Source organism: Centropristis striata, chromosome 14, assembly GCF_030273125.1.
Source record: "Centropristis striata isolate RG_2023a ecotype Rhode Island chromosome 14, C.striata_1.0, whole genome shotgun sequence".
In the NCBI taxonomy this organism is placed as follows: domain Eukaryota; kingdom Metazoa; phylum Chordata; class Actinopteri; order Perciformes; family Serranidae; genus Centropristis; species Centropristis striata.
The window spans coordinates 16,935,587-16,960,011 of NC_081530.1; the positions used below are offsets into that span (position 1 = coordinate 16,935,587).

General features: G+C 40.4%; 2 protein-coding genes across 6 annotated transcripts in view; one reads left to right on the forward strand and one right to left on the reverse strand.

The window, feature by feature from the left end:
- Positions 1 to 347: 347 nt before the first annotated feature.
- On the forward strand, positions 348 to 10,552 carry zgc:91910 (Zinc finger protein 706-like). Its single transcript, XM_059350687.1, has 4 exons — positions 348 to 486; positions 1,993 to 2,143; positions 9,172 to 9,293; positions 9,448 to 10,552. The coding sequence occupies exons 2-3, from the start codon at positions 2,009 to 2,011 to the stop codon at positions 9,265 to 9,267; spliced, it is 231 nt and encodes a 76-aa protein (XP_059206670.1). The 5' UTR covers positions 348 to 486; positions 1,993 to 2,008; the 3' UTR covers positions 9,268 to 9,293; positions 9,448 to 10,552.
- A 3,263-nt stretch (positions 10,553 to 13,815) lies between these two features.
- The window catches only part of pleca (plectin a), a 118,351-nt gene continuing 107,741 nt past the window's right edge, over positions 13,816 to 24,425 (reverse strand). For all 5 annotated transcript variants that reach the window (XM_059350673.1, XM_059350676.1, XM_059350677.1 and 2 more), the window contains 2 exons: positions 16,031 to 23,038; positions 13,816 to 14,452 (listed from right to left, as the gene is read on the reverse strand). In XM_059350673.1, the coding sequence (XP_059206656.1) occupies positions 16,859 to 23,038 (6,180 nt within the window). In that variant the 3' untranslated portion in view covers positions 13,816 to 14,452; positions 16,031 to 16,858. The remainder of the gene's footprint in view (positions 14,453 to 16,030; positions 23,039 to 24,425) is intronic.

Consider the following 24,425-nt stretch of genomic DNA (forward strand, 5'->3'; position numbering starts at 1 on the left):
AAATAAGCCTTTCTTATAGATATCTATGGTACCTTCGCCAATCAGTATAATAATGACAATATAATAATAATAATAATAATAATAATAATAATAATAATAATAATAATAATAATAATAACTCAATTGACCCTAATTTGCAACATGAAAATGAAACATTTTTTTAAAAAGTCACAAATGTAAAAGTCTTGAAATGTCCTTTATAACACTTTAGGGTTGGAATTTTCAAATTCTAAATATTTTTTTGAGTGCCCCATAAAGGGTTAAACATAATTCCACTTTATTTTTATTTTTATTTTTTTTATCCCCAGGGAGTACTGAGGAGTTGCAGCGCCTGATGCTGTGCTGTTGAACATGCAGTACCGCCCCGGACCTGCTGGGGGCGCTGCTCGCCTCCTTTTTTGATGGTTAAAAACCTTCCTCGCAGTTTCCTCTGGCATTCAAAAACAGAGACCGACAAAAGAGCGAAGGGAGAGTCAAATCTCGAAGGTAAATCCACCTCAAAATCAATACTTTTTCATTATTCAGCTATTCAAACTTATTTTGGTGTTGTGTAACAGTGTAGTGTATCCGAAGATGTTTGTCTCGTCTTCCTACAACATTGTTTTGCGTTGTAATTTGGAGTCACAGGAGATCTTAGCTTATGTTAGCAAGGCGGCGCCGGTTGACCAAAGGCCTGTCTATATACAGTCTATGGTCTGAACGATGCCGACAAGCTAAATCGCTTTCTTTTTAAAATAGCAAACCATAAAGAAAGTGACGCCCTATAAAAACAATCTGGTAAGGGAGAACAGACGTGCTATCTGTCGGTTGGTTTGATTACTTTAACGGAAACGCATCATCTATTGGCGTTAGCTTGGTCGTCAACATGGCTAACCGTTAGCCCGTTAAAGCGGTTGCTGTTGCTATGGCTATGAGTTCAAACGAAATTACCGTTAATTTCGGTTAATCGGTGTCTCACAAGCATAAAAAGCAGCCAGTCTGGACAACTGTTATTGTTTTGATAGCTTCTGTGATTGAGCTAACGCAACGTCAATCAGTTCAGTTAAAATAACGCCAATGTTGGTGTTATTTTTCTCTCTTTAGTTGTCATCTGACATAAACTCAATCTCCTATGACTTTATACTGTAATTTACGCATACAACGATATATTTTTGTGAAATAAAGCCTCCATTACGTTTCTAAAGGGTTAGAAGGCAGGTCTAATTGGTACATTTGTACACGAAGAATAAAACCACATACTGTTAAATGTGCACCACCTAACAACTGTCTGTAAACATAAAATGCTTGGCTGAGATAATAATATCAGACAAAAATATCTAAAACACCTCAGTATAATGCAGTAAAATCTAAAAACACTACAACTGAAGCTGTTAAATATTTACCAGCTAAAAAACTGAGGTTATAATGGAATAACCTGCAAACTGAGCTATGAGATGCACTTAGTTGCCAGTTAATTAGTTACAGCTGGCTAACTACTACAGTTAAATACAACAGTTCTGTTAAAAATCCTTCTTTTGTGAAGGTTATGATGTTCAATTTTTAATGTTAAACTTTTGTAGACATGTGTTGGTTCAGCGTATGGTCATTTATAGGATGTAGTTTTTGGTATAATTACCAGGAGGTGTTTGGTACCAATCGGTAGGGAAAAAATATCGATACCGCCTCTGCATAATGCATAATGCAATCAAATTCAACAGCACTAGAGCTGAAACAATTTGATGGATAATTTGTGAGGTCCGGTCCTGATGGTGGGATTTAAGGCCTGGCTTGAAGTTAGGGTTTTGATATGATAGAGATCAGCGCTCTATGCAGGTCAATCCAGGTCTCTCACCAAACTAGGAACTGTCAAACTTGTTTTAAAAAAAAAAAAAGCTTATCTCATCCTCTGCATACAAAGTTTAGATCCTGTTGTGTCAGCTAAAATGTGTGATCAACAATTTGGGCAGTAAAAGTTGCTGAGTCATCTGTGTTCTGATTTTGTTATTCCTTCAGGTGAAAGTTGAGGGCCATGGCTCGTGGGCAGCAGAAGATCCAGTCTCAGCAGAAGAACGCCAAGAAGGCAGCAGAGAAGAAGAAAGGTCAAGCCGCTGACCAGAAGACTGCAGCAAAAGTCGCACTGGTCCACACCTGTCCAGTCTGCCGGGTGAGTTACCTGCTGATTAGATTTTGTTGTAGCTCATAGGTTTTCCCACTGAAGACTTGTTTAAAAAAAAAAAAGTAATAGTCTCCTGACTAGAGACTGAAAACGGATTCCTTCTGTGTAGGGCTGCAACTAACGACTATTTTAATAGTCGACTATTGAAACGATTAGTCGACTAATCGGATAATTATTATTTTTTTCTTAAATTTAGCATCAAGTTGCTTTAAATATGTGGCAAATGATAATAAACACAAGAAAGATGGGTACTTAAATGAAAAAAAAACTTCTTTTATTCAACAATTCAGCTGCTGATTCATACAAAAAATAAATAAACCTCTGTCCATTTTTTCAGGACAGGAAAATGTGTTTTATAAAACTGTATTTCTGCTCCATCAAGTGGGTGGAACTGGTTCTGGGTTCTGGATGTAGTCTGGGTTGAACTGGGCTCACTTGTTGGAACCTCATATCACAGACCAGCACCAGTACTGACTCAGTAAGGAGCCTGTTGCTGCTGCACATCTGCTTCTTCTGCAGAAAGGCTCCATGCTGGCTCTCTTCTTCAGACTGCATGCATTTAATTTAAAATACGTTTGTCAGGCATAACGTTAAAGCTCTCTTTTAAAGCGAAAAAATGCGCGTATAAACAAAACGTATCGGCTTGAATGTTACTTGAATCTTACCGAGGCGAGTCAGACTCTGTTTCTTTTTTTTTTTTAACTTTATTTTTTCCAGTCAATAAAAACACATACAGAAACATACAAAAACACAAGGGGGGTAAACACTACTTTGTCACATAGAGATGCCATTTTGTCCATCTTACAACATATAGCTCTGTTTTGATTCTAAGACTGTGGGTCATTTGTTCCATTGATCGAATTTCTTCTACAATGTCCAGCCAGTGATTCAGTCCAGGAGGGTCAGTTCTCAGCCAACTTCTTGTAATGGCTTTCTTAGCTGCAAGTGATAGGATCTTGAACAGGTATATGTCTTCTTTACCTATTACATTATCTGGTATCAGTCCTAGATATATACATCGTGGATCATTAGGGATATTATACCCAAAAATTTCACCCATAGCTCTTAAAACCCCTTCCCAAAACAATTGTATTTTCTCACATGACCAAAATATATGAGAATGGTTGGCATTCAGTTGCCCACAATTTCTCCAACAGTATTGTTGTTGGCCTAATTGTTTATTTTTGATTTTGGGTGTGATAAAAAACCGTGTTAAATTTTTCCAACCAAACTCCCTCCATTTTTTAGAACTTGTTGAAGTATGTTGGGTCTGAAATATCTTCTGCCAATCGCTCCCAGACAACTCAATATCAAATTCTTTTTCCCATTTTACTTTTATGTACTCTGTATTTCTCCCCTGTTGTTTCAATAGGCCCTTGTACAGTTTAGAGACAATTCTTGAAGGAGTTTGCTTGAACGCACCTGTCAATACCTCTATCACAACATTCCCTTCCAATAAGATTTCCTTTTTAATTTCTGTCTCATAAAAGTGTCTTAATTGAAGGTATCTGAATAGATCTCCATTTTCCAGTCCAAACTCTTTTTTAAGTTGTCTAAATGATTTAAAATGTTGCTTGTCTACCAGAGTACATGCAGCTGTTAATCCTTTGTCTCTCCACTTTTCAAAAGTCTTATCTAACATTCCTGGTCTGAACCTGGAGGAATGAGAAGGCCATATCAACAGCTTACAGTCACCTGTTAACTTATACTTTTTAACCACATCATACCATATTTCAAACGTTTCTCTCATGATCGAGTTTTCACCTTCAAGATTTATATGCTCTTTTCCACTTAACCTTGAGTGTGGAGGGGCCTGACCCAGACTCATCTCAATGTCCTTCCACCTGGCTTGATAACCCAGAGAGCACCAATATACTATGTACCTTAACTGAGCGGCATAGTAATATTCTTTAAAGTTTGGCAAAGCCAGTCCTCCATTTTCTTTGTCTAGCTGAAGGGTCTTAAACCTTATCCTAGGCCTGGCTCCTGCCCAGATAAACCTGGATATTAGCTTGTCCCATGCTGAGAATTGTGAATCTGGTACTTTTGTTGGGAGCGATAGAAAAAGGTATAACAATCTAGGTAAGAGATTCATCTTGACTGCCTCAATTCTTGAGCTGAAATCCATTATTAATGTTGACCACTTTGCCACATCTTTTTGAATTCTATCGTTCATTAGTTTGTAATTTGTCTCAAATAATCTGTCGAATTCCTGAGTTATTATCACTCCTAGATATTTTATTGACTTAGCATTCCAATTTAATTTATATCTCTTCCTTATTTCTTTATTTGGCTTGTAGTTAAAGGTTAAAACCTGAGTTTTAGACATATTTAATTTGTAGCCCGACATCGATCCAAATTCTTCCATTATGTTTACTAATTTAATAAACGTTCTATTTGGGTCTTGAAGGAAGGTGATTATATCGTCAGCAAATAAACCTATCTTGTGTTCATCTCCTGTTATTGTGATTCCTGTCAGCCCGTCTTCTTGTCTAATTATTTGAGCGAGTGGCTCTATGAAAATGGCAAAGAGGGCAGGGCTGGCACAACAACCTTGTCGTGTCCCTCTGTTTAGTTTAAAAGTATCTGACAGGTGACCATTAATTTTAACTCTGGCTGATGGGTTAGTATACAGTGCCTTTATGCATTTAATGAATGTATCATTGAAACCCATCCTCTCTAGTACATTATATAAAAAGTCCCAACTAACCCTGTCAAACGCTTTTTCAGCGTCTAAGCTGATCAGGGCAGCGCTTGTATGGTGTTTATTAACATGGTCTATAATATGAAGGGTGCGCCTGATGTTATCCTGTGTTTGGCGTCCTTTTACAAAGCCTGTCTGGTCTTCGTGTATCAGGTCGGGTTGAAAATGTTCCAATCTTTTAGTGATAATGGATGTGAAAAGTTTATAATCTACATTAAGTATTGATATTGGGCGATATGACTCGCAGTATTCTTTATTTTTCCCCTCTTTGGGAATAACAGATATCACAGCATCCCTCCAAGATGGTGGGGCTATAGCCTTCTCGAGCGTCCAATTAAATGAATCCAATAGTACCGGGGCAAGGATTTCTTTGAATTTTTTGTACCATTTGCTTGGATAACCGTCACTCCCAGGACTCTTATTAGTCGCCAGTCTACCTATGGCTTTATCTAATTCATCTTTTGTAATAGGGGAGGTCAAATGTTTATTTTGCTCAGAGCCTATAGAAGGGAGGTCGAGTGAAATCAGAAATTGTTTTATTTTCTCTTCGTCAACCGTCTCAGCTTGTGAATATATAGCCTCATAGTAGTTTTTAAAGATTCTATGAATTTCTTCTGGATCATATTTTAATGAATTTGATAAAGGGTCCCTAATTTTATGGATTGAATTCTTTATTTGTTGCGTTCGAAGAGGCCTCGCTAATATTCGTGTTGCCCTTGGGCCTGACTCATAGAAGGTTTGCTTCATGAATCTTAACTTATTTTCAATTTCATCATTCATTAAATTTTCTATTTGTTTCCTTACATCTTTAATCTGGTTCCCTATTGTCTCTTTATTGTCATTTTTGGGTCGTTGTTTCTCTAGTTTTTCCAATTCCTTCTCTAATTGGTCGTATTTTAACCTCCGGATTTTCCTTAGGTGAGCTGTTCTTGATATTAGCTTCCCTCTCATTACTGCTTTCACTGTATCCCAGATAATAGTTGGATCGACCTGGTCATCCTTATTATCATTTATGCACTCACCAATTTCTTTTTTAATTTCTTCCACTGTGGATTTATTGTTTAGAATACCAGTATTCAGCCTCCATAGTGTGTTCCTTGGCTTGCTGTTTAGATGTATATTTAGATAAACAATGTTGTAATCGGATAGATCCGCTGTTCCGATTGTGCACTCATGTACCCTATGTCTATCTGTAATATTCATCAGAAAAAAATCCAACCTAGAGTGTACCTTGTATGTAGCTGAGTAGTGTGTGAATTCCCTCTCCCTTGTATGGGTACTTCTCCACACATCAAATAAGCCTGTTTCTCTTATCAAAATATTTAGGTCTTTTGATTTTGAGGATCCATGTCTGCTCCTGCTTGTTGTGTCTAATTGGTGGTTCAAAATTGTATTCCAATCTCCCAAGCAGACAAGGATTCCTTCACTCTCAGACATAATCAGGTCGAATAGGTTTTTGAAAAATGATCCGTCACTCTCCGGAGGAGCATAAACATTCTCAAATGTGATCAGGATATTATCCACCCTGCCCTTAACTATTATGTACCTACCTGCATCATCTCTTTTTTTCTTTAATCAGATCAAAATTCAATGAATTAGATATCATTATCGCAACCCCTCTTTTTCTACTATTTTTACATGAACTATAATAGGTGTTGGAGTATCCAAACTTTTTTAGTTTTTCATGTTCTGGTCTCGACATGTTTGTCTCTTGTAAAAATATTATTTGGGACTTATCTTTCCTCATTTTCATTAGCATCCTACTCCTCTTGACCGGGTTACTCAGGCCGTTAACATTCAAAGAGGCTATTTTCAGATTATGTGACATTATTACTCAAACACAGAAAAATGTAGATGGCTTCATAATACTGTTGCCCCCCAAATAACACAGTAAAACAAGAACAAAGACAGAACAAGGTCAACTGAACATAGTAAAGAACAGACCTCCAAACTGGGAGGAGATAACTCCTCACTGGGACCCCGTTGGTGGGTCTAAGGGAAATCCTATGTCTAAGATAGGGCCCTAAACATAGGGTGGCTAGGACTAGCCCTACCATCCTAAAGTCCAACGTAAGCTATAGGAAATGAAGTCGTCATTCCCAGACATTTGTTGATAATAAGCCAAAGCCAGTCCAGTTCAAATCTTGTATTCCAGTCTCGTAGTGGCAGTAACCTTACCAGTTTGTGATGTTTTCTTCATTTTACCTCTCTTGTGCTGGTGATCAACTCTGAGCAGTATGATCACTCTGGAAACTCTGAAGTTTAAGCCGCGCTCTCCGGGTGACGTCGTCCTCTGCCTCGCGATGTCCCGTTACCTTCTGCCACGATCCCAGCATCTCTCCCAGGTGTGCTCCCCAGTCGGTCTCCCCCTCGGCCGGCGTCGCGTCTTCCACCTTGATCCCACGTCTCCTCAGCTCCGCTCTCGCCTGCTCCGCGCTGTTATAAAGTCGGGCTCCCGTCTCCCAGTGGATGCGCATGTTTACATACGGTGTTTGGAACCGGACTCCCTTAACTTTCAGAGCCTTCTTAATCCCGTTGTATTCTTTGCGTTTCTTGACCACCTCTGCAGTGTAGTCATGATCAAAGTAGAGAGGCTTGTTGTTCAGCTGGATCCTTTCCGTCTTGGTTTTCCCCCACGCCTCCTTTAGAACCCGTTCTTTGGTTGCGAACTCCTGGAAGTTGACTATGATTGCTCTCGGGGGTTTGTCAGGTGCGGGTCTGTGCGCGCCGACTCTATGTGCCCGTAGTAAGTTTAGCTCCATGCCGCCCGGGATCGGTAGCTTGCTCCGGATGAGCGCCTCCACAAACTCCAGCACCGAGTCTTCTCCCTCCTCTCCTTCTGCTACTCCAAAGATACGGATGTTGTTGCGTCTGGAGCGTGACTCTAGGTCATTTAGTTTATATTGCAGGGCTTTTTGCTGTTTTAAGCAGGAGCTCAGAGCTTCGGTCACTTCAGCTGCCCATCTCTCGACCGTCTCCACCCTGGACTCAGCCTCCTCCACCCGGTCCGTTAGGTTACGTACATCGGCGCCGAGCTTATCCAGTTTACCTTTGATTTCTTGTCCAAGATGTGTGAATTCTTGTCGCAAAGAGTTGTTATCGCCTTTTAGATCCGTTTTGAGATCGTTAATCGCCTTAATTATGTCTGCGGGCGCCATCGCGGCTTGGTCCGCTTTGTCGACACTTTCTCTGGCTGTCGTCGTGTTTTTCGGTTTTGTAGATTCTTTTTCTTCGGCTTTTTGGCTTCTAAGTGATCTTCCCCAATCCATCTGTCCTTTTTCTCTACCAATACTGGATTTTGAGTTAGTTTGGGTGTAAATTGCGGTTTGTCTGGGAGAGCGATCTCACCGTGCGTCTGGTTACTCCATGTGCTAACCCGGACGAGTCAGACTCCGTTTGGTTCAACTGCCCGACGTGCTTTCTTTTTAAATGCTCGTGCATCACCGAGGTGCTGCCGTGATACGCAGGTCTGCTTTGCAAACCTTGCAAGTCATTTTTTTAATGGCCGTATCCAGGCTAAAATGCTCCCAAACTTTCTAAGTTTTGGTACGTGTAGCTGTGTTGGATGCCGCCATTTCTGTGTACGTTACCGCTCGCGCTCGGCAGAGATTGTAATGAAGTGAGATGCCTCACTCTGTTGGAAAAACACGTCTGGCGACAATAGTCGACAATGGAATTCATTGTCGACTATTTCTATTATCGATTTTTGTCGACGAATCGTTGCAGCCCTACTTCTGTGTGGTTGTTGTGTAAGCATGTCCTGCCACACCTTTATGTTAGTGCATTTGGGTAACCAGTTCTTTAAAAAAGTGATGCCAAGGGCATTCCTAAGTGTTTGTATGTGATTAATTAGGAATTAAAATGAGGCCTGTGTGGAGGCCTTTGCTGCTCAAACGATGAATCATAGATATGCCTAAATGTCGTGTACAGCACCATTTAAGGATGTGAACGCTTTAGTTTATCAGATGTATTATGTTTTTTTATACATCACTGTATGCCACAGATGGAGATCTGCTAAAATGAAATGTGAAAATATCTATATTTTTGTTGATGCTTACCTGATCTTGAGGTGGCTGACGATTGAAATCCAAAGTAACATCACTATAGCAAATACTAGTTAATAATTTGAAATTTCAGTCTTGCAGTACTAAGTGTGGCTTCTTCTGTTTTGTGTGACCAGCAGTCCAAAGCCATAAGCTATTCAGTTTTTGTTCAATCAATTCATGTATTAATAGATAAACAATTTCAGGTCTAATCTGTTAACACTGGATAAACCTCAATATTGAAACCTTCATTTGCTTTTGTTTTTCAGACACAGATGCCTGACCCCAAGACCTTCAAGCAGCACTTTGAGAGCAAACACCCCAAGTCCCCCATGCCTCCTGAGCTGGTGGACGTTCAGGCATAAAGATCTGCTGACAGCACCCAAACCCGGTTAGACAGTAGTTACGTTTTGTTACTTCGACTACTCCTAGAATATTTTGTACAATGACAAAACTAAGTATTTTGAAAAGAAAACTTGCTTGTTCGCTGTAAATATATTCCAACTATCACCATCAAGCTAAAAAACAAAAATTGTTTCTTACAGATACACAATGACCACGGACTAAACATTGAATCACTGCACCTGAAGGATGTTGGTGACGAACACTGGGGACCCATCAGTATTCATGGACAACATGTTGGGATGAAGGGGAGGGGTTGGCTGAGTGTATGTGCTGTGTACGTACAAGTGTGGTTGTGTAAGAGAAAACAATAATGAAGGGGCAGAAGTACACCAGCACCCCACTTTTATATTTATTATGTACAACTACCTTGCTATTCCATATGGGGGAGGGGACCTGAAAGATTGCCTGCTAACACTGAAAATAATCTTGTGACTAATTACTGGGAAATGTGACAAGTGTGAAAAGCCTCAACAGAAAGTAAAACAAATATTTTTGAATATGTGGCAAGATGGAGAAATAATGGCACATTTAAGACCACGATTATATCACTCATCTACAATGGATGTGGCACTGCTGTTGGGTTTAACCTTGTAATTGTTTCATTTTGAGTAGACGGGTTTTGCATGCTGTCACCATCAGTGCACACCCTCCATAGAAGATAACAGTAAGGAGTGACTAAATCTTGTTGCGTAAGCTCATAAGTTTATGGTTGGTGATTGTAAAATGAAGAATACTAATTCTTCAAACTATTTTCTGGAGATTTAACAGTTTTTTGCTCAACAAGACTCAACAGCTTTGCCTCCTCTGTGCTGCTGCTCCACAGGTGTCCTCACTCAGCAACACCTTACAACAGTACCTCACATGAAACCACACCGCAGATCTCATAGTATGTTCTATTTTTCTCCAAATTCTTCTTCCGCTCATTTTAAACAATGATCTCCTCGGGCATGTTCCCAACATAATCTTGGCAATAACACCATTTTTGTCCCACTTAAGTTAAACCAGGACAAGATTTGCTCTGTTCTCATTTGATGCTTTCAGCTGTTGGCAGTTTGGTTGTTCATTGTTTGGAGAAACTGTAATTGGCCCAAAGCAAATTCATTCACCAACTGCCAAAATGATTAATTCCTGTTCTTTTTGGTTCATTTTTTTCACTAGCAGGCAAAAACTTCATTAATTTACTTTCACTGTACTTTTTGTTTTTTAAAACCCTTTTCAATAAATTGAACAATGTATTTAAGGTGACTGGTGTTCCGAGTTGATTCTGTATACATGAGAAAATGTAAGACATTACAGTGTATGGCATCTGCTGTTGATCATAGTTTCTCAAACTGCAGCGTGCAGTGTAATGATGGCCCTAAGAAACATAACATTGTGGTCTATTACAAAATAACTACACCTCTGATAGCTTAGCTAGCTAGTGTTTTTGACATGTTATACAATACAGGGTTCGTTCGGGTGCTTGAAATCCTTGAAAATGCTTGAATTTAAATTGTGTATTTTCAAGGTTTAAAAAATGCTTGGATTTTGTATAAAGTGCTTGTAAATGCTTGAAATTCTTGCTGTATTTCTCTTGCAATCTCCATCAATGGCAGGGGTCTCAAACTCAAATTACCTGGGGGCCGCTGGAGGCAGTATGAAAATAACCAAGAACAGACACAAAACTAGGACTGCAAGCAGTACTGAACGTGCCCTCGCAGTACACGCGTGTCGGGGCATGCTGCCGTTGGGGTGTGTGCGTTACAGGGGCCAGTCTATACCACCCCTATGAATTTCATTGCCTTAAGTGTAATCGTGTGGCCACGGTACCAAATATGAAATTAGACTGCCACCACAGTGCCACCTAGGGGCCGATCAATAAAACCTTAAAGGGTTATCCTCAGGAGGGCATGGACAATAATTGTACCAAGTTTTGTATAATAATGCACAAACTATCCCTTTAATCCTCATACAGTGTCTGAAGGAGGACTCTTAACTGATATGTATAAGTTAGAAGAGGCAGGTAGCAAAGGTGGAAAGTTATTATGCACATTTACTCAAGTACTGGACTTAAAGTACAATTTTGAGGTACTTTTATGTACATTTTATCTAACTTTATACTTCTCCACTACATTTTGAGGGAAATATTGTACTTTTTACTCCTCTACATTTAGCTGACAGCTTTAGTTACTTTTCAGGTCAAGATTTAAAATGAAAAACGTGATACATTTAAAATTATTACCCATTTTTATGTAAGTACTCATCTGAAACATGCAATTTACAACAGGCGTAAGATACTGGAAAAAATTGACCTTGAAAGTCCTGGAAAAATGCTTGAATTTGACCACTGCTAAAATGTACGAACCCTGACAATAATATAGAATAACATTTTAAAAATATCACAAATACATATTTTTTGTATGGCGTACGTCCATTTATTTACATCAACATATGCTTGGCCTGGTCACAGGGAAAGCAGGCTAAGCAAAGTATTCCAGTCGTCCCTCTCCTAAGCAGTGTCTTCCATCTCCTCAGTTGGGGAAGTTGTTCCAGATGAGATGCATTATCCCTCCTGCTCGTTCTGGTCACCAGACTGAACATGTTGCTGCTCCTTGAGGGTCTGAGACAGGGACAGCCCTGGCGGAGGCCAACAGTTACTGAGAACCCCTTTTATTTTATTTTGTCTGAGATCTCACTTTGGCTCTTTTGTTAGTAAAGGTTGCCGACCCCTGTGCTATAGTATGACTTTTTTTTTTTTTTGACGGGGTCATATTTGGACATCCCATATGGTGTTTTTTCACTAATTTTTGGACAAACTATACTACTATAAGTATCATGTATATATTCCCATATGGTCTAGCGGTTAGGTATGGGAACTACTCTTTGCCTTATAGGTTAAAAATGGGGATCGTCGGTTGAAATCCCATGACTGGCAGGTGAAGGACTGAGGTGCCCTTGAGCAAGGCATGTAAACCCCAAGTCGCAGGAATGTGCAGATCACTGCTCCTTGCATGGTGTGTTACACTTATGTGTAAGAAAGAAGAATGGGTTAAAATGCAGAGGGTGAATTTCCCCATTGTTGTTTTTAATAAAGGATCAATCTTAATCTTATTAACAGACTATAATTGACCCATTTGAAGCATTTTCAGGCATTTAAAAATTTGACCATTTTTGACAAAAATCGACATTTTCTTGACAGGGTCATTTGTGGACATCTCTTAATATGGTGGGGTTTTTTTTGTTGTTGCTATTTTTGGACAAACTATACTACCACACATGTCAATTATAGTCTTATAATTGACTCATTTTAATCATTTTTAGGTATTTTAAAATTTGACAAAAATCGACATGCTATAGTATGACTTTTTTTCAACGGGATAATTTTTGTACATCCCATAATATGGTGTTTTGTTGCTATTTTTGGAAAACTATACGAACACACGTGTCAACAGACTATAATTGACCATTTTAATTATATATAGATATTTTAAAATATTCTAATGACTACTGCTACTTGTAATATAGTACTTTCACGTTGTGTAATTACCAGTTATACATATCTGAATGCTTCTTCCTTGTGTTTACAATCAGTGGATGGCTCCAGTAGCTCTATACAGCCAGCAGGTGTCAGTCTTCTACTGCTTTTAACAACATTATTAAAGTGTAACTGCACCCCCAATACTGGGCTGGACTCTACCTTCTGATAAAACCATAATGCACCATAAAATGATGATCTTTCTTTCATACATTTGGTTAAAAGAAAGTCATATTAACATCAGCATCAACGTGCTTCATGACAGATGTTTAAATAATTTGGTTTATAGCTCAAAAACAGTGTGCAGTACCACTTTAAACTTTTTGTCTGCTGTAATTTGTGCTAATTTCAAGACAGCACCGTTGTAGTGAAATAATGTAAAGGAACAATAAACAGTAACAAGTATGTAATGTCATAGGTGTTAATTAGCACACATTTCCATTAGTATGTTTATGAAAAAGTCATAGAAAAGTATAGTATTGACATTTTTTTAAAAATCACCTAAAATAATTCCAATATCAAGACAATTTTTAAAATCACATTTGAATGGCTTACTAGTAGTAGCATAGTAATCTGTTAAATTAATCTGCACTTATCTGATTAAAACTTAAAGATCAAGAACTATTTTTATCACATTTAATTTAAAAACAAATGATTACACTGAGCGAAAACATTTCATTTCCATGTTTATTTACATAGCGTAAGGTGTTACAATAAAATTCCTTGTCACCATTTTATTATAAATACACCCTTTTCAACAAGGCTTGACAACCCTCATTAAAATACATCCTTCAAACCTTTTGAAACGTAATAATAAAACAAATGCTTTATTGGATACAACTATTTTGCTTTTGCACCTTTTTTCTTTTTTTTAAATGTTAGTAAATCATGCAAAGCAGAAATATAGAGTACGAAAATAAAATGATATAGATCGTATGTGGTGCTTTACAAAGGAGAATTAAAATCAAAACAAGTATATGTGGTGGAAAATACAAATACTGGGTCTGGTGGCAAAGCTTAAAGATCTTTCTCAAAGAAATGTTAATTCATGGCTTTTATAGCAATAGTGCTCTACATAATCATCAATGTACAGTACATACATTACATTATTTGTCTGTGTAGGGAAAAAAATATTCAAATAATGCAACTTTTTAACATTCAAACCATACATTTTAGCCCTGTGTGACTAACACATTTATGACACTGACATGACAGTTATTATTTTAAAGTTAGATTATGTCGTTGGACTGTAAAAAGGCTTACCTGATAACACAGTAATCATACTAGTATGGGTCGCATTGCTCTTTCAGTCATGCATCAGTCAGTTACAGCTGTACCGTCTTTTATTACTCAACATCCCATTTAAGTGTTAGAGTATTCTGCAGGCACTTACAAAGCATGGTTTAGGCCTTTAAATGAACTCAAGATAAAAATAATAATAATAATGCAAGTATCAAAATGGTCCACAGTCAAAAGAATAAAAGAATAGGATGAAATGTTGAATGAGCAAGTGTGTTGCATAAAATCAATGATTACAGTGAAGGTCACAATCCAAATTATTGCCACGTGACGGCTGTCTGGAAGACATCGGAGCAAAGAGCCGGAGACGAAAAGAACCGTAGAGACAAAATCTGAAACAGAAGAATTCGACAGGGAACATCAACGTTAGATGTCAGGCACTACATTGGGATTGATGATTAAAGGAACATTTCACCCACAAAACTGAAAGAAATATGAAAATTACTCATCCCACGTTACCTTGAATTGATTGATGGATTGAGCTCCCTTTATTTGAACATATTCATAGTAATAATAAAAAACTATAAATAAATCAAATTGAATAAAAACAAACACGATTAACAATACCATTTTCTGCAGAAATTTAGCAAAATCACAATAAACATTTTTACGTCAGAAAAGGAGTTGGAGGAAGTGGCGACCACATGTCGAGTCCTCCACCTTTATGTTTTTTCTTTAACATTTTTTCCAATGATAAACAGATGAATGAAGAAAACTTTTTTGCTTGTACAACTTGTGTAGTGAAGTCCAGGTGTCATTTATCAAATCGTATGCTCACATCTTCCCAAACACAGGCAATTTTGCTAAAACCTGTTTTTGCTCAAAACGAGTATTTAACCCTTAATAGGTCACTCATTGAAATACTTGCAGATTCCAAATTTCAACCCTAGAGAATATTGGCGGATATTACATACAGCCAGAATGTGTAAAAAAAACCTACGGACCCGGGGGAGGGGGTTAATATTTGAGAAAAAAGTTTACGAGATTAAGGTGTCAAATCTACGAGAAAAAATGTGCAGATTTATGAGATTTAAAGTGGTGAATCTGCGAGAAAGAAAATGTTTTTTTCCTCACTTTTGTCTCGTGCTCTGCGAAAATCTGCGACTTTTTTCGAGCAGATTAGCCAGTTTAAATCTCTTCAATTTGCACTTTTTTTCTTGTAGATTTGGCACTTTAATCTAGTTATTAATCTAGTTATTAAATTAATAGGTAATCTACTTATTATTCACACTTGGCCTTAATATGCTGTCATAGTCAAGTTCTCCTCGTACGAGTCCATGTGGTTCTACGACCAAACAGAGAGACATGGGGACCCTATTTTGATATTCACTGAAGTTACCAAATATAGTTCTTCGCCCGACATTTCAGCATAAACCGCATGCTTCTTATACTCATGCAGGACAGAGTGGAGGATTTTACCAAAAATGCTTTTGATGTTTTGGAAGAAGTAAGCATACACAGTACTGTGCAAAAGTTTTAGGCAGGTCTGAAAAAATGCAGAGAAGAATTGATGCTGGTTTAAAGACAAAGGTTGTTCACACCAAATATTGATTTGATTAGGATTTTTCTTCTCTTCACTCACTTTGCATTTTGTTAATGAATAAAAATAAACTATTAACATTGCTATTTTTGAAGAAACTCTTATTTTACAGATTTTTTTCACACCTGCCTTTTTTTTTTTTTTTGAAGAGTTTGTAAAATGAATAGTTCTTCTGTTAGATGCAGACCCCATTTACTTAAATTTATCGGGATTTTTTTCTGTTTTTTGATTCTTAAATCCACCTGGAGAAATGCTAGAAAAACAGTGTTGTCTTCAAGAATTCAACGTATCACAGGATGAGTAATTGACATACAAATGATCATGTTGCAGGTGAAGTGTTCCTTTAAATGTAAGTGTTCTCTTAACGTACCTTTTTGAAGTTTTCAGAAAGGCAGGTTCTTGCATGTGTTGGTCTTGAGGTTGGATGTGTGAACTGTCAGATGGTGTTTATGGTCATCAGAGGATGTGTAATCTTTCCACTGATGGGAACTTGCTCTTTGAGGTTCATTTCGTAAGGTTAGCGTGTTGCGTGACTCCAGGTTATATGAAGGACAGCTGGGAATGGAGTAGATATTGGGAGAGTATATGTGGCAGTGTGGCCCAGGAGAGAAAAGATCTTGAAGCTTGGCATTCTTAAAGCAGACACTTTTAGTGTTAATTCATCTTCGGGAGAGACTTCTTATTCTGCTCTGCAGAGTGGCATCTATCTATCTTTTTTTTTTTCTCTCGATATTCAGAAATATACACATGTACATCCAATTTGGTTCTCCTTAACAATCAGGCTAATGGTAATGAACAGTTTCGGTTATAGTGTAACACGCACAGTATTGTAAATAGAGTCTTGTTTGTGGAACAGTAAATGCGTATAATATTCAACTTTAAAACCAAAACAAAATATCACGTACACTTGAAACTTTGTGATATATATTGGAAATGATAAACAGCTCTTGCGTTTGCTGCTTACAATACGGTAATCAGAGAGTCTGATAGCATAAACATAACTAAAAGTAAATGTGACACATACGTAAACGAAATTATTCAACTTGTATAAAATTAAATACGAAAAAGTCCTGTAACAACCACATGCAGAGCAGAATGAAGGTAGTCCTTATTCCACTAAGAAGTAGGCATCTGGTGAGCACTGTGGCTTTAGAGTGTATCCTTCCCTTAGAAAATCATTCCTGAACTTTCAAACTGGTCAGTATCGGCGGCCGTAGCTCGGGGAACTGTAAGTGGTGGAAGAGGTTGATGAGAAGGTGCTGGTTAAACTTGATCCCATGGCATCAAAGCTGCCTCTTCTGGAGCCAGACCTGGAGCCAGACCTGGAGCCAGACCGTGACCCAGTAGCAGAGCCTGACCCGCTGATGCTGTAGGGACTGTAGAGGCCTTTGCTTGATTGGGATGATGCTTCAAGTAGTCTCAGCCCGGTCCCCTCCTCTACCATGCTTCTCTCCATCGCGTCCTTGTAAGAGATCTTGAGCTTGGTTTTGGGGCATGTGAGGTATTTGGAGTATGCACTAACGTCCCGTAACTTCTGTGCAGTGCGTGCATCTAAGGTGCCCTTCTTCACTGCCTCGTCTATGGAGACTCTGCTGGTGGAATCTGGTTCAATTAATCCACCAGTGAGATACTGGACCTCCAAGAACCGTTGGCCTGCTTCGTAGTACAGCCAGCCTTTCTTTAGAGCTTGGGCGGCTGACATTTTGGTTTTGGTTCTGGGATCCTCAAATCCATTGCACGCCTTCTGGGCGAGAGTGATGCGGTCCACCATGATTTTATCCACAAGCCCTTTGTTCATCGCATCCGCAACAGCGAATTTCTCTCCAGTATTTGGGTCGATAATGCCTCCTGTGCAGGCCTGAGCTTCCAGCAGCCTTTGACCTGTGATATTGTCCACAAGGTTTCTGTGTATGGCCTCTGTGATGGACACCTTCTCCAGTGTTTCTGTGTCTAAGATTCCAGCCACGGGGCCGGTTTCCTCAGTCGGGTCGTTCCAGGTGGTTGCTGGTGCTTTTATGGAAGGTACCGGGCTCATGGGGTAAGAAGAACTGGAGCCAAAGGAGGATGAACGTGATCTGGAGCCGCTCATGTTTCCTGACAGCATGTCTGCAAACTCTGTGATGGACAGAGTTCCTGCACGGTACTGATCCAGAGCCGACTTGTCAATCAGGCCCTTTGAGATTGCATCGTCGATGTCATACTGCCGACCGGACCTTCTGTCGATAATCATGGATTTCACAACTCCATCAGATGAGGTGATGGTAATTTCCTCCCACTCACACTCCTGCTCAGCGAGCTCCAGGTAGGTCTGGTGGTCAATGAGGCCCTTCTGGTACGCCTCGTACACGGACATCTCTTTGCCCGTCTCCGGGTCGACGATGACGACCCTGCGTTTGCGAACGGAGGACTTGGATGACGTCTTCCTCTCGCGCTTCTTCTCTTTGAGCAGCAGCAGAGCGAGGCCAGTCTCTGGGTCGATCATGCACCTCTCCATCAGTTGCAGGTAGGTGAGATTTTCCTCAGTGTTGGGGTCAAAGAAGCCCTTTGTATCATCAGATGGGTCAGTGAGGATTTCATTCATCTCCTCATCGAAGAGGCCACGCTCATATGCTGTTTCTACTGGCAGGCGAAGGCTCTCCTGTGGATCAATGATCCCACCGGTGGCGATCTGAGCCTCCAGCAGACGAATGCCGTGGTCTTTCAGAATGAGACCCTTTTTCATTGCCTGGAATAGTGAGATGATCTTGCCAGAATACGGGTCCTTGTAGCCTGTGACGGCTCGTTCGGCTGAGTGGAGTTTATCTTTAAACTCTGGGCCAACAACGGCCATCTTTACAGCTTCAGTGACGTTAAGTTTCAGGTTCTTAATGGGGTCAATTACATATCCTGTGGCGGCTTGAGCCTCGAGCAGCTCAAAGGCAGTTCCTGGTCTGATCATGTTCTTCTTCATGGCTTGATAAATAGACAGACGGTCTTTGCTAGATTCTACATACACACCAGCGATGCAGCTGGTTCCCTCCAGGTATTTCTTCACGTCTCTGCTGACCTCCTCCACTGAAATGGTTCCCTCAGTGAGCTGGCTGTATGTCTTTTGGCTGATAATCTGTGAACGCAGGAGCTCGTCCACAGTGATTTGCTTTCTGAGACCCTTGAAGAGAAGTCTTCGATCTGCCAGTGAGAGTAAGCGATGACCACTTTCTTTATCAACCCTGCATCTCTTCAGCAGCTGGGCGTAGGACTGTTTTTCATCTGACGCCGGATCAGTGAAACCTCGCACATCGTCAGTAGGTTCAGATATTCTGTCAAGTGTCTCCTTGTTAATGTATCCACGCTGCATGGCAACATCTGTAGGGAGACGGAAGTAGTAATCAGGGTCGATCAATCCGCCTGTGGCATTCTGGGCCTCCAAGAGCTTCAAGGCATAATCCTCAGGAACAAGGTCTTTTTTCATTGCCTGGAAGAGAGAAATGACTTTCCCGCTGTACGGATCTTTGTAGCCTGTAACGGCTCTTTCAGCAGAGAGAAGTTTGTCGTGAAGTTCAGGCCCGACGAGCCCTTTACGTACCGCTTCGTCAACTGTTAGAAGTTCATCTTTCACTGGATCGATCATGAATCCTGTTGCTGCTTGGGCCTCGAGGAGATTCAAAGCAACTTCGGGTTTAATCTGTCCGCCCTTCATTGCCTGGTAAATGCTGATCTTTGGAGGACTGTCTGACAAGATTCCAGCGATGCAACCGGTGCCAAAGAGGTACTGTTTGACTGAGGGCATTTCCATCACCTCGCGAATCGTCATCTTTTCTTGCTTCAGGAGGTTGTATGTGTGTAGGTCGATAATGCGAGCGCTGTATAGCTCCTCAATAGTAATCCTTCTCCTGATTACATCGCATGACATGCTCTGCTCGGTCTTCAGGGTTTCTCTTTGTTCAACGATTTCAATGATGATGATTAGCATTCTTTCCTTTGTGATTTGCCCCGAGCGATACTGCTCCATGAGGCGCCGTCTCTCCTCCTCTGGAAGCATGTTTGAGTTCATGACTTCCCAAATAGTCATGGTCTTTCCTGCAAAACTCTTATGAGGGATCTCAATCTGAGTGTTGGCCAGATCTGCTTGGGCTTGCTCCTCTGTGTACTGATACGACTTCTCTTCGGGAGCAGGAGCTTCGGCCTTTGACAGAGTCAGGTAGCAGAGACCCGAGTTAGGATCTCTTTCGCATTTCTCCACCAGCTGCTTGTAAGTAACATTCTCATTGGTGTTTGGATTGGTGAAGCCTTTAACATCGCCTGATGGTTCATTGAAGGACTTGGAAAATTGTTTGCTGCAGAAGCCTCGCTTAATGGCCACATCATTGGGAACACGATGGCTGCTGACTGGATCGACGATGCCTCCTGTGCTAAACTGAGCCTCCAGGAGAGGAATAGCATGCTCCCTCAGGACGAGCTCTTTCTTCATGGCTTGGAATAGAGAAATCTTATTGCCTGTATACGGATCTTTGTATCCAGTCACTGCTTTTTCAGCTGCGAGAAGTTTCTCGTGAAGCTCTGGGCCGACGACTCCCTCCTTCACAGCATCATCCACAGTGTATTTCTGATTTTTGACCGGATCAGTTATGAAACCAGTTCCAGCTTGAGCCTCAAGAAGCGCGAGCCCCGTGTTATGCTGCAAAACATTCTTCTTCATTGCTTGATAGATGCTTAACTTCTCATTTGAATCTTTCATAGCGACACCATCAATGCGGTCTGTGCCCTGCAGGTACTTCCGGACCTTGTCAGTTTCACTAACCTCTTTCGGTGTCTTTTTACCCTGTTGGATTTGGTCAAATGTAGCCTTATCGATGATGTTGGAATCAAGCAAAGAGCTGGCGGTGACTGGTGCTCTGAGACCTTCGAAACAGGCCTTTTCCTTTGTCTGGTCCTCTTTTTCCTCAACCATTGTTATCACGATCGTTATCAGCTTTTCAATGGTCACCTGTCCCATTCTGTACTGGCGAATCAGCTGTATCCTTTGCTCCTCAGTGATATACTCGGAGTGTATGATCTCCCAAATTGTGACCTTTCTTCCCTTGAAAGGCCCATAGTCCAGCTCCATGGTTGAATGGTTCAAAGCTTCCTTTGTCTTAGCCTCTGTAATCTGTTTGTCTTCTTTTGGCTTTGCAGCCTTCTTTGAAAGAGGAAGCAATGGGAGTCCAGTTTCTTTGTCTGTAATACATTTATTCATGAGCTGATCGTAGGTTGAATCCTCCTGTGAGTTGGGATCAGAAAACACCTTTGTGTCATCAGTGTTTTCCTTCAAGGTCTTGCTGATTTCATCATCAAAATAGCCACGCTTGCAGGCAACCTCATGTGGGATGCGGTAGCTTTTAACAGGGTCAATGATGCCACCTGTTGAGAGCTGTGCCTCGAGCAGACGGATGCCGTGATCTTTCTTTATAAGGCCTTTGTTCATGGCTTCAAACAGAGACACCTTCTTCCCTGTGTATGGGTCTTTGTAGCCGCTGACAGCTCTCTCTGCTGACAGGAGTCGGTCATGGAGTTCTGGACCCACAAGCCCAGACTTTACAGCTTCATCAACAGGGACTCGCTCGTTTTTGACCGGATCGATTACAAACCCTGTCGCTGCTTGGGCCTCAAGAAGGTGCATCGCCGTTTCTGGTGACAGTAATTCTTTCTTCATAGCTTGATAGAAAGGCATTTTCTCCTTGGTTGGTTCGTTCAACAGTCCAGCGATGCTCGGTGTTCCCTGCAGGGCCTTTTTCACGGGCTCCGTCTCAGCAACCTCTTTCACTGTAATCTTGCCATTACTCAACTTGTTGAACAAGTCCTTGTTTATAATCTTCGACTCTAGCAGCTCACTGGCAGAAACTGGAGCCCTCAAACCATTGAATGTATTTTCATTATCCTTCTCCTTGTCTTGCACACAGGTGATGACAATTTTAATAATCTTCTCTACTGTGATCTTGCCGGTCTTGTACTGGCGAATCAGTTCTCTCCTTTGCTCTTCAGTGAAATATTCTGAATTTATGACCTCCCAAATGGTGACGGTTTTGCCTTTGAACCTTCCAAAAGGCATGACAACGTTTGATGTACTGAACACGTCTTTAGTCTCCTGATCGGTGTACGTTTTCTCACTCTGAGCAGCTTTCTCTGTGACTGGTAAGATCAGCAGTCCTGTCTCTGCGTCCTTGGTGCATTTGTCCAGCAACTGTTTGTAGGTGAGCTGTTCCTGAGTGCTGGGGTCGATGAAAAACTTGGAATCATCGCTGGGGTCAGTGAGTTCCTTGTTCATGTCTGCATCAAACTGACCCTGCTTGTAGGCCGTCTGAAGAGGCACTCGATGGCTGTTGATGGGATCAACGATGCCACCCGTTGCAAGCTGTACATCCAACAACTTGGTGGCCTGCTCTTTTTCAATCAGACCCTTCTTCATGGCCTCAAAGAGAGAGATTTTGTCTCCAGTGTAGGGGTCTTTGAAGCCAGTGGCTGCTCGCTCTGCAGAGAGCATCCTGTCATGGAGCTCAGGGCCGATCAACTCCTCTTTAACAGCCTCGTCGACGGAGAGGAGTTTATTTTTCACCGGATCTACGATGTAGCCAGAAGCTGCCTGAGCTTCCAGGAGCATCGTGGCAGTGTTAGGATTGATCTTCTTCTCTTTCATAGCCTGATAGACACTCATTTTCTCTTTGGATGGAGTCAAGACACCTCCGACACAGCTCTGGCCCTGAAGACATGACTTGACTTTATCAGTCTTTCCGAGGTCTTGCACGGAGACTTTGCCCTTTTTCAGTTTGTCCAGTTCTTTTTTAGTCAGGACGCCGATTTCATGAAGCCTATCGGCTGGAACTTTCTCTCTAATTCCTTCGAAGGCAAACGGTGATTCAGCATCTTTCTTCGCTCCGTCCACGTCAACAGAGCCGTTGAACACTTTCTTTGTTGTTGTCACCGTTGTCATGGTAACTAACTGCTCAGACTGGAGGTCAGTCTCCTTCGTTTTGGAGGCAACCTCGAGACTCTGAAGTTTCTCTCTGAGCTTTTTGTTTTCCTCTTCCAGGAGCTTTTCTTGTTCTAGCCTTTTCTTTTCAAGCACTTCCATTTCTTTCTGTTTGTTTTTCATGTCGTCCTCAGCCCCCTTTTGTTTCTTTACAGCTTCATCCATAACGGCCTGAAGCTTCTTCTTCTCCTCTTCCATTAGCTTCCACTGTCGTTCTTGTTCTGCTTTCAGAGCTTTGGCCTTGTTCACTTCATCCTCAAACTGTTTCTCAAGCTTCTTCTTCTCATCTTCCACCGCCTTTTCCCTTTTCAACAACAGCTCCTTCTCTGTGAGGAAGGACTGCTGAAGAATTGCCTTCTGTTGCTCAATTTGTTCTTGTTGGGCATTTGCCATCTATTTTGAAAAAGAAGAAACAAGTCAGTCAAAGAAGGAACACTCAATCATTGCATGAAATGTAAAGCACAGAGAGAATTCTCATGTCTGTACGCTGCACATTGTATGACAGGAGAAACAGCGAGCCTGGGTTGGTCTAAATGTGACAAAATCTGCCTACAAGCAGCTCTAAACCTCATTTAGGCTACTTCCACAGTAATACATTTTAAAAAGTTGTTTTAATAAAAAGATAATCTCCATCTGAAGGAGCATTCTAGCCCTGTATCAGAAATAATCTGTCCATATTAAACCTCTGAAGTCCAGGAGTTTTGGTTCAAATTTGTCAACTTCCTAGCATTAATTTCTGTCTCTGTTTATCATCTTTCAGCCTGTCCTTACATCACATGCATGGCTCCTTTTTCTCCACACAAACTTGGCTATCAGTCAGATTTTTCATTTTATTTTAATTAACAAGTAATTTAATTAAAGTATAAAGCTGCCAGGAACCCAAAATACAAACAAAAGACACAGGTGTCTGTGGAAATGTAAAAATTTTTTTACCATTTATACACACAAAAAAAGCAGAAAAAAAGAAGATAAAACTACAGTCTATTTGCATGTAAATTAAAAATTGTAATAGTTTCATTGTAGAAATAAAATTCACATTTTAAAAATGGACTACAAACATAAATGTCACTCTGTGTGAAAGCTCCTATGATTGAACTTTAACTGGCTTTCTCAGCTTGTCTACATATCATATATAAAGAAAGTTATAACTGTAAATAAAACGTGTATTTTCAATAAATAGAAGGACTCCAGAGCGCTAACATGCCTGATGACCATTTTAAAAAATGGGTCGGTGTAAACAGGAAGCAGATTGCTACTCTGCGGTTGAAAATACAGAAAATAAGACGAGAGATTTCTTTGGTTGGAACGACAATGAGGTGTCTAACACGAGCGTAAGGTGGTAAAGGTGACGGAAAACATATATAAAGAGTTGTTGAAAAGCAAATACGACAACATCTTCGGATAGTACTGTTACCAGGAACATTACTCATTGCAGGAGGAAGCCATGGCAATGGAAAAGGAAAAAATCACATAAGGTATGTAGGCCGAACTTACTGGAAGCATTGTAATTTTCAAAGGTCTCGTCCGTCCGTACAGACTAAAATTAAATCTTGGAGTTTTCAAACTAAAATAGGGTCATCATCGTTTTCAGATGTCCTGGTTTTAGGGGCTTGTAGCGTGATATGAGGTGTAAATGCAGCAAAAGTTATACATTTTAAAACAAAATTCCAATCTTTGTGGTAAGCTAGCAACTCAGAAGCTTTATCTTTTTATTTAACTCTTGGGAAGAAAAGTTAATTAGAACATTTCCCAAAAAGTCCTTGAATGTTTTGCTTGTGAC

Coding starts and splice junctions, on each gene's coding strand:
- zgc:91910 (XM_059350687.1), top strand. CDS start 2,009: ATGGCTCGTGGGCAGCAGAAGATCCAGTCTCAGCAGAAGAACGCCAAG. Junction 2,144..9,171: donor ACACCTGTCCAGTCTGCCGG/GTGAGTTACCTG, acceptor TTTGTTTTTCAG/ACACAGATGCCTGACCCCAA.